The sequence below is a fragment of the Gobio gobio genome (genome assembly GCF_949357685.1).
Source record: "Gobio gobio genome assembly, chromosome: 8".
In the NCBI taxonomy this organism is placed as follows: domain Eukaryota; kingdom Metazoa; phylum Chordata; class Actinopteri; order Cypriniformes; family Gobionidae; genus Gobio; species Gobio gobio.
In genome coordinates, this window is record NC_137114.1 from 47,673,540 (window position 1) to 47,683,739 (window position 10,200).

General features: G+C 38.7%; 1 protein-coding gene across 2 annotated transcripts; it reads left to right on the forward strand.

The window, feature by feature from the left end:
* The first annotated feature begins 281 nt into the window (after window positions 1-281).
* On the forward strand, window positions 282-9,753 carry LOC307130712 (uncharacterized protein). 2 transcript variants are annotated; one of them, XM_079823836.1, is made up of 3 exons: window positions 282-416; window positions 608-1,109; window positions 8,519-9,753. In XM_079823836.1, the coding sequence occupies exons 2-3, from the start codon at window positions 1,013-1,015 to the stop codon at window positions 9,655-9,657; spliced, it is 1,236 nt and encodes a 411-aa protein (XP_079679962.1). In that variant the 5' UTR covers window positions 282-416; window positions 608-1,012; the 3' UTR covers window positions 9,658-9,753. The 2 variants fall into 2 exon arrangements, with proteins under 2 accessions (XP_079679962.1, XP_079679961.1); XM_079823835.1 differs by having other exon boundaries at window positions 860-1,109.
* The last annotated feature ends 447 nt before the right edge of the window (window positions 9,754-10,200 follow it).

The following is a 10,200-nucleotide window of genomic DNA, read 5'->3' on the forward strand; positions in this document are numbered from 1 at the left end:
TAAGCGCAGCTAAAGGAAAGATGGAACAGTGCAAATCGGGGGAAAAAACGTGTCAAAAGTGTAACCGTGGAAGTCGGAAGAATACAGATCATATTTGTTTTGCAAAGGCATTAAGCTGCAGTTTCACAATACATTAATTACACTTACAAATAACAGTAAAATGCTACAAATATTTTTTTTTCTTCTTACACTTGAAAGGCGATTTACACCTTTACAAAGAATACGCTTTAAGAATATGCGGCCCCTTTAAAGAAACATGACACCGCGCGCCCTGAGCATGCGCAGAAGAGAGAAGCGCGAGACGAGAGCAGACTCTCCAGATGAAGCTGAAACTTAAAAGCGACGCTGTGAACGATCGTGAATGAAAGACAAAAGTTGAATATTTTCTCGGGATGCCTTATATTTCCATTCTGCAGGTGAGAGATGTTTCTCAGATTACAGAGTTTAACATTAATCAGCTCCAGAGTTTACATGTTTAAGGACCAATGTAATGAAATGCGGTGTGTGTCCTGCTTTATTATTAGAGTAATAATATGTTGGCAGAGAGATTTTCACAGACTCTGACTCTATTACACCAATACAATGTTCTTAATGTGCCACTTTACAGAAGATCTCAGACATCAGCATAATGAATGAGGGGAAAACAGGGAACTTTTGGAGACAAAGAGGCTTTTCAGCAGCTCAGTTAAACATGATGGTCCTGTTGTTTCTCTCAGACTTTGGACAGGAGTTGAACAAACCTTGTTTTGAAAGCAATTAATATCTAACTTGTACCAAACTACTCCATATTCCTGACAGAAATAATATGTAATTGAAGTAATCCAGTGTAAATTCTGTAACTTTTCTTTGATTTTTCCAGGTCTGGTCCTGTGGGCGTCAGTATCTCACAGTGATCACAGTTCACACCTGCAGTGAAGCCCCTCCCACAACAATTCACCAATAAATTCACATCATCCTACAAGAGAAGGACAAACTCCAGGTGTAGCAGCTGAAATCTGTGTGACTGTTAAAGATGGAGTTTATTAAAGAGGAGATTAAAGAGGAGATTGAAGACATGAGTTATCCAGACCCATCCAGAATAAAACATGAAGATACAGAGGAACAAATAGGTTGGTGTCCATTCTTGATTCTTCATTATTGACTGCATTAGTGGCTGTGAAATAATAAGCAGCAAAAGTGCATCTTTTTTTAGTTTGGGCTTTCGTGTTTCAAGTCAAGTAACGATAAGTGTTTGTATGAAAAATACCAATATTTTAAACTGTAGACTATCGTCTCTGACCCACAGTCACCAGCACGAGCATGAGAGGGTTGAGTTCATGCTTGACGTAACTTGAAGTGTGACTTCAGCGCGCTGAGAAACTCTGGTCATGCGTATGTCGGAGGCTGTCAGTTTTCTCGTCAAGAAAACGTCAAGAAAGCTTGAAGCTTCATGTTATTCTTTACTCACACAAACATCACTTTAATTTACAGCCTGCAGATGTCACACTTAAGGCCTGTTCACACCGGGATGATTTTCGCTTGTGTTTAACGCCTCGTGACTAAACAAAGGGCGCCAATGTGAGTGTGCACACCGGCAGGCGGGCAGGCGTAAAAGCGTCATTAAAAAAAACGCATTGGTTTCGTGTTAACTACCAATGAGATTGGGGCTTTTGTTTGTGTGCCTGGAGCTGCTGAAGTTACAGTAAAACACGACTTGCTGCAAATGCTGTTTGCCAGTTAGCAAAAGTGTGAATGGTTTTTGGAAACACAAAAATACTGCCTGAATCCGAAATCGCCCCCTATACAACATGACATCATGACTTTGCGTAAACATTAGGGCTGCAACTAACGATTATTTTAATAATCTATTAATCTGTTGATTATTTCCGCGATCGGATATATAAAAAAAAAACATTAATTTCCAATCCTTTATTCAAGAAAAGAACTGACAGTGCAAATTCACAGTGCAAAAAACCTTCAGAAAGTGCACAGGTTGCTACAATAAATGTATACATATTTTTTTTTATTTTATTTTTTATAAAGAAAAATACTAATCAGAAAACTTAACAGGATGTTAGAACTTGTTCTCTACACTACACTCAACAAAATTAATGGGTTTAGTTCAATTGTAATGCATTAAGAATTTCTCTAAAATGTCCAAACCATTATATACTCCTGGAGAATACATCTACTGTATTAACCTATTAATATGAATGATATTAAATCCAGACACAGATTTAACTGCTGTGACATATTAAAAAAATATTATGTAACAATTAAATAAAACTACTCCTAAAAGAAGAACACGGTCTTATTTTCAGTGAATGATATGCATTCTTTATAACAACTTGCATACAACATTCCTCATAGATTAAATATGGATTAAATAATTAATGTATAATAAATATAATGAATCCTTATTAAAACTAAAGAGGTGATTTTCTCTGTTTTTTGTTGTTTGATTAATATTAAGAGCACAAATGGAAGCAGGTTAATGGACTGCTGTCACTTTAAGACCGAATGCTGACCGAAAATGACAATAGATGTTAGTCATAGTTTTTGTCATTCAAAGCTGGTTTTGATTTTCGTCTCGTTTTTGTCTGTGAAAAATGTTGTTGATTAAAATACTGAAAAATTATTTGTCAACGAAATTAACATAGCAACACATTGAAAAATGAATGGACCAAAAAAGGCAAGTGAATAAAAACGTGTCTTTAGTCTTGCAAACTATACCACCCCTGCTTTAAAACTGTTATTAACAAGCTAACGTTAACTTGTCATGCTTGTCAAGCTGGATAACGAGTAAACAAGCACCAGAAGAGCTACTGGAGGGTCGGCACGCTCCCCACTTCCAAACGGAACAAAAGTGGGATTTTGTAGTAATTGCTGCCTTCACGTGCTATCGGAAATTTGATGATTCCGACTTCTGAAGTTGTGATTACGAGCGCATTGCATTCAAGTTTCAAAATGTGAGGCCGTTCATGTGCAATGTTTACCTAGGAAACTTGTATTTATGATAATTCCGAGACCACGTGAATGCAGCATTAACGTTACCCTGCTGTTGAACTCCCTTCCTCCTCATCAAGGACTCCAAGATGTTTTGGTTTTAGGTGCTGAATCACCACCGTGGTGCTCCCGTGCCATGTCGCGTCGCTTTTGCTGCAATTAACACACTTTTTCGATTTATACTCTTTTCGACTGGTACGCTCGGCTCGGTTTGCTTTTCCGCTGCGTGGTACGACGGGTACAGCACAGCTCGCCCGCTTCCACTCTGCTTTGCGCTCAACCGTGCTTTCTTTATACTCAAACATCTCGGCATCTTATTGACGGGCATAATAGTCGCGCGACACAACGAATCGATAATGAAATTTGTTGCCAACTCTTTTAATAATCGATTTTATCGATTCGTAGTTGCAGCCCTAGTAAACATACACGGCACTTTCTAAAGCCAAATGGCGTGTTATCTGTACGCATTTTGATCTATCCGCGTGTATGTGTACACCGTGTGATTCCGCGTGAATGTAAATGGATTTATAAACATACTGAATGATGTTTTTTTTTTTTATGTAAAAATGCAGAATGTTTCTTGTGATGGGTAGGTTTAGGGGCAGGGGCAGTGTGTGTGTGTGTGTGTGTGTGTGTGTGTGTGTGTGTGATGGGTAGGTTTAGTGGTAGGAGCAGTGTAGAGGGATAGAATGAAACGGCGTTGATAAACACGCTAAAAAGCGATTATGCGTCTTGATAGTACGCCAAAATGGCATAGCGAATTGGCGTGCCATACATATGCTATTTCATGAGATCAGTCTGCCCTATACCCTCAAATAGGGCATTATTTGAAGGGACAGTGATTTGTAGGGGTGTACGAAACCATAGTGGACGTTGAGTGCACTCATGCAATCCCACATTGCACTACAATAACTAGTGTATAGCCGATGTACACTCAATGGCTGTTTCAGATTCAGCCACTGAATTCAGTCACTCTTCTCATTCATTCAGAAGAGAAGCCTCATGTGTGTTCTCTCTGTGGAAAGAGTTTTTCATGGCTAAAGAATTTTAAACAGCACCAGAAAACACAGGTGTGAGAGACCGTGTGTTCCTAACGGAATTGAGGGAACTCATGTTCACATCTTTGTAACTTTAAAGATGATGATGTATGGGGCAACTTTTTGAGCAATGTTGCTTGGGCACTACAAATTTCTATCTGGATACTTTAGATCGGTCGTGGGCTCAGTGCCCAGCAACATTGCTCAAAAAGTTGCCCCGTGTATCATCTTAACTCCAACTGTAAATAAGGAAAATTATATGAATATGAAAATAAAAAAATCAATCGAAAATGATTCCACTGCATCAATACTAATTTGTGATAAATTTAAATATTAAATTTTCAATCTTAAATAAATTCTCTGCTGTGACTTCACCCTTGCAGGCTCACTCACTATTGGCTGATTCAGTGGTTAAGGGCGGCCATTTTGTGTTGACATCATTGTAGTCCTGAGTTTGTAACATTTGCAACTCTTGGTCTTCATTTTTCACTACTGGTCCTGGGTCCTAAGCTGTTACCCCAACAAAGATAAAAGCAAGTCTAAGACCGATTATTAAATGCTGACTAAAGTGGCACTTAAGGCCAATTTATACTTCTGCGTCGGACCTACGCCGTACCCTGACGCGCACCTCTCCAAAAATGTAACAACGCGTCAATTCTACGCGGACCGCAAGCGCTGTGATTGGTCTGCCAGAAACCCTCCCTCAGGTCAATAAATAAATAAAAAATCTGCGATGTGTGTGTGTCCAGAAATGGGATGATAGTTCCTTACGTCTGCTATAACACAATATTTTGTAGTCCAGCGATTCTTTATGCTAGTAAATAAATACATAGATCCGCTGAGTATAGTTTATTTTATTTTCTCATTAAAACCAAAGATATTAATCAGTAATTGTATATCAAGAACAGGGACACATTAGGGTACATTTCGTGAATGAAGTCTCCACAACAGCAATCGATTGCTCGAGCCACCACTGCTGAAAACAGCGTCACGAGCTCTGCATGATTTCACAAACGCATTCCAGCGCCAGATCACCTTATTTAACTTTACTAATCAACTAGAGATGCTTCATTTGTATTAGATACAACAACTCAAGCTGCAAGAAAAGCCACTATCTCACTGTTGCTGATATTCCGACATGAATGTACACATTCTACACAACAAGCTGCTTCTTCTTCGGCTGTTGTCTTGATTACACCAACATGCCCGAGGACACTGCCTACTAGCGTCTGCATGTGTAAATTGCACATTGACGCGGACAACAGCGCAGAAGTATAAATGCTCAAGACTGCGTCGGCTACGCGTGTAGCCTACGGCGTACACTGAGGCGTACACTCGATGCAGAAGTATAAATTGGCCTTAAGTGCCACTTTAGTCAGCATTTAAGAATCAGTCTTAGACTTGCTTTTATCTTTGTTGGGGTAACAGCTTAGGACCCAGGACCAGTAGTGAAAAATGAAGACCAAGAGTCAGGAGTTTGATTAATTAAAGAGAAATTTACTGAAGAATAGTTTGCAGTTTCATCAGCAGAAGCCAGCTTCAAGTCTCACAAGGAGTTCGTAGGCCGCGCTCCTTCTAACAGTCTCCCCGCCTCCACCCATCATACATACAATTTCTGAACAGTTATACTGTTTTCACGTCATTATTGTCATGTGGAATGACTCTGATTGACTCAGAGAAAATGGACAGTCTTGGTAAATTTCCACACATTGTCAGTTAATCAGATTCATGTGTACAGATATCACTTGTTGACGCTTTCACCCCGGAATTAGGCATGTAATGACCTTCCAGATTCTGGAGCAGGCGCCAGCTTGTCCAGAACAACAAGCCCCTCATTTTTTAGGATGCCCGCAATCCACCTCCGATACTGATCTGTAACACCGAATACTGCGCACATACACAGATACACAGTCTTTCCAAGGTTGGAGTTGGTGAGATCTGGGGCCCGTTCTTCGTACCTCGCTTAATACATCTAAGATGATTTGACAGATCCCAGATCTTTTAATCGTGATAACTGATCTCAGGCTAATTTGGTTCTTCAGACGAATTTGCGGATTGGATTAAAATATCTGGATTAAATGATCACAGATCACAGCGCGTTCTTGTGTTCCCTGAAGAGGGCAGATGCATCGACACTCGAAACCACGATCAGCAATGCAGCGATAGGTTGGCGTCAAGACAGCAACGTAATGACATCATTTAATTAAAAAAGCCACCTGGCAAAACAACTTGACAAATTATACAATAAAAACCCCACGAATTTCTGGACCTTTATAAGGAAACAGCCAAACCACCAAACCAATATAAAAGTTATGATAGATAAATGATAAATGTTTTTTTAACATGATTACCAATTATTTATATTCACGATTTTATACAGTATTTGTACACCCTTTACATTTTTATTTAAATGTTGTAATTTAATTTTTAATTCAATTTGGAGCAGATTTGTAACGTGACAGTATTAAAGTTTCTTAAGGGTCAAGATCAAATTCTCTGCATCTCTTGCGCTGCATCAAGCCATCCCATAATATCTGTCATCACTTAAATTAATGCACGGCTCAGAGTAACTGTACAACATGTGTGTAAACCTCCAATAAAATTATAAAGTAATTATTCCATCACAAATAAATCGCTCAATCAAGTGGCTGTGTCTATATTATTATAAACAACATTATAATATTATATACATTCTCATATACATATAGCCTACAATATAACATTTTTATATTATTATTATTATTATTTAAAATTATTATTATTGCCCCTGGTTCAGTAATGAACTCTTGTAATAAAGTAGCAGTGGCTGGGACAGATTTTAAGTATCACCTCAAGATGCAATCTAATCCTGTTTACATGAAATAAGCCTGCTCATGAGCAGGTTTAAGCTTACGGACCTGTTACTATGACAGCAAGTCCAGGATGAGCTTCGAAGAACCAAACAATCCGAGATCATGTCAAATTGTCAACAATCAAATCCAGCTAACTGAGTTAGCGACGTACGAAGAACGGGCCCCTGGTACCAACCAGAGAAAGTTTTCCAAAACATATTGATAACGTGTGCTTTTCTCTCAGTGAGAGATACAGACAATAGTACAGACCATATTCATCTTGATTCTTTAGGGTTTCAGTAAAAGGAAATATTAAAGGAAATAAAATAAAGAAATAACATGAAAGACAAATCCATATTTCATCTCTGGAAGCCGGGCTAAATGAGCAATCTCTGTTATTGAATTCCTGTCGAGTGTGAGGTGTGTGATGCCTCTAAAATCCAAACACACCACAACATGTTGAAATCAAGTGTTTTTGCGAAACATCACACACCACCAGGACAGACCCTCAGTCACCACTCAGAGACCAAATACAAACGTTAGAAATTATAAAGGAAGAAACAATCATGGGTCCTATTGATATAAGCAAACTCATAACTGGAAAGAATCATTGAAATCATAATTATATAGGAGGATGAATATTGATTGAGGCTTTGATTATAAATTTAATTAGGATATATACAATTCTATTGAAGCGGTAGTGGATTTCAGAATCCACCTTTCAGCTTCTTTATAAAAGTCTCTTAGTTCTATAAAAGTTCACACTTGTAGTTCGGTTCATTTGGTCCGGACCAAAAAACAAGAACAAAACATATAGTCCTGGTCCGCTTAGCGTTCACACTGGCATTTTTAACAGCAAACCTAAAGTTACCGAACCAAAGGCATAGGGATACGGTAACAACCTGATTGGTCGGGTTTTATGACGTATATTTCGTGACGGAGCTTGCTTAACGAACATTCAAAACAATGGTGTGTGCTGGATTAAACGCCATTATTTTATGCGTGTACAAATGGTTTTATTTTTACCAGCTGAGAATTCACGAAGAGCTCATAAAATGTTCAAAACATTCAAAACAGCACCAGGATTTGCTCTGTTGTATGCAGAATTGAAGATCGGCATATATCGATGAGGCACTTTACCTCCTCCTTGCTCCACGTTTGCCCTCTACTCATTTTGGATACACCGATCTTTTCGTGTCGTCAAATCAGCTGACTTGTAGCGTCGCATCTTGTGACATTAAGTCCTGTTTTTGGTTCGTTTACATGCCTTTGGTCCGTTTTGCATTCATATATCAATCAAACCACACTAGAGTTCGTTTGGAAGCGGACTGAGACCCATCTTTTTAGCGTTCTCGGTCCGCTTGTTTGGTGCTCACCAGGGTTCGGATGGCAGCGTTCACATGTGTTCCAATGAACCGCACTAACCGAGCAATCGCACCAGGGTCCGTTTTAATCGAACCAAACATGACAAGTGTGAACACACCCGTAGACAACTTTTAATGAGAATCTTTTGACACTTAAGTTAAAGCTTAAGACTATTCTTAAGAGCATTTTTTAAAGGTTTTATAAATACAGGTCCAGATTTATTGTTTTCTGCTGAGTGTTTTTAATTTTCACATTTAACCTCATTGAACTGATTCTGACTACTTTATATGTTTATTTTAGACCAGATGGAAGTGACGGAGCAACAACACAAACTAAATGACATAAAGAAACTCTATGAGTTCAAAACTCAAGAAACAGAAGCCAAAAACCTGCACACCTGCTCTCAGTGTGGAAAGAGTTTCACACAAAAACGAGACCTTAACACACACATGAGAGTTCACACTGGAGAGAAACCGTATACATGCACTCAGTGTGGAAAGAGTTTTACTCAAACATCAGCTCTCAGGTATCATCTGCGCATTCACTCTGGAGAAAAACCATTCAAGTGTGATCAGTGTGGGAAAGATTTTATTTCATCCTCAAATCTTAAAAAACACCTGATGGTTCATTCAGGTGAGAGACCTCATGTGTGTTCTCTCTGTGGAAAGAGTTTTTCACGGCTGTACAGTTTCAAACTGCATCAGAAAACACATGATGGAGTGAGAGATCATGTGTGTTGTGACTGTGGGAAAAGCTTTACTACATTTAGTCACCTGAAAGAGCACCAAAGAACTCACACTGGAGAAAAACCTTACAAGTGCTCATATTGTGACAAGAGTTTCAATCGGTCTGGACACCTGAAATCACATGAGCGAGTTCATACTGGAGAGAAGCCGTACCACTGCACTCAGTGTGAGAAGAGTTTCAGAGATGCATCAACTCTCAGTATTCATCTGCGCATTCACTCTGGAGAAAAGCCATTTAACTGTGATCAGTGTGGTAAAGATTTTATTTCATCATCAAATCTAAAACATCACCTGATAGTTCATTCAGATGAGAGACCTCATGTGTGTTCTCTCTGTGGAAAGAGTTTTAAATTGCACCAGAAAACACATGATGAAGTGAGAGATCATGTGTGTTGTGACTGTGGGATGAGCTTTACTACAACTGACCATCTGAAACTGCACCAAAGAACTCATACTGGAGAAAAACCTTACAAGTGCTCATATTGTGACAAGAGTTTCACTCAGTCTGAAAACCTGAAAACACATGAGCGAGTTCATACTGGAGAGAAGCCGTACCACTGTACTCAATATGAGAAGAGTTTCAAAGATGCAACAGGTTTAAAAAATCATCTGTTTATTCACTCTAATGAAATAATCCTTCAAATTCATAATGAAATGCACCAATCAGGCATAACATTATTACATAGCAGCTGAAATCTGTGTGACTGTTAAAGATGGAGTTTATTAAAGAGGAGATTGAAGACACGAGTTATCCAGAACCATCCAGAATAAAACATGAAGATACTGAGGAACAAATAGGTTGGTGTCCATTCTTGATTCTTCATTATTGACTGCTTTAATAGCTGTGAAATAATAAGCTGTAAATAATAATAATAATAGGCAGCAAAAGTGCATCTTTTTTAAATTTGGGGTAGTTTCAAGCCAATTAACCCTTTTTTTTATACTGGGGAAATATACTCTTGTTCCATGTAGTTACAAGGTAAGTGGGACATCTGCTATTCTGTATTATCTATTAAAAGAAAATACAGTACACCCAGAAATGTCCTTTCCATTTACCCAGTTTTTTTACCCTCATGCCATGTGAGATGTCAGCGCTCTAGAGTGCGACCAATTTGGGAACACATGCGACCAAAATTTGTAAAGGTGCGACTAAAATTTTTCCTAGGTCGCACCGGTGCACCTAACGTCATTGCATCCACTCAGCTGCCTCTCCACAAACAAAGCATTTGTTCTCCT

Coding starts and splice junctions, on each gene's coding strand:
- LOC307130712 (XM_079823836.1), top strand. CDS start 1,013: ATGGAGTTTATTAAAGAGGAGATTAAAGAGGAGATTGAAGACATGAGT. Junction 1,110..8,518: donor AGATACAGAGGAACAAATAG/GTTGGTGTCCAT, acceptor TGTTTATTTTAG/ACCAGATGGAAGTGACGGAG.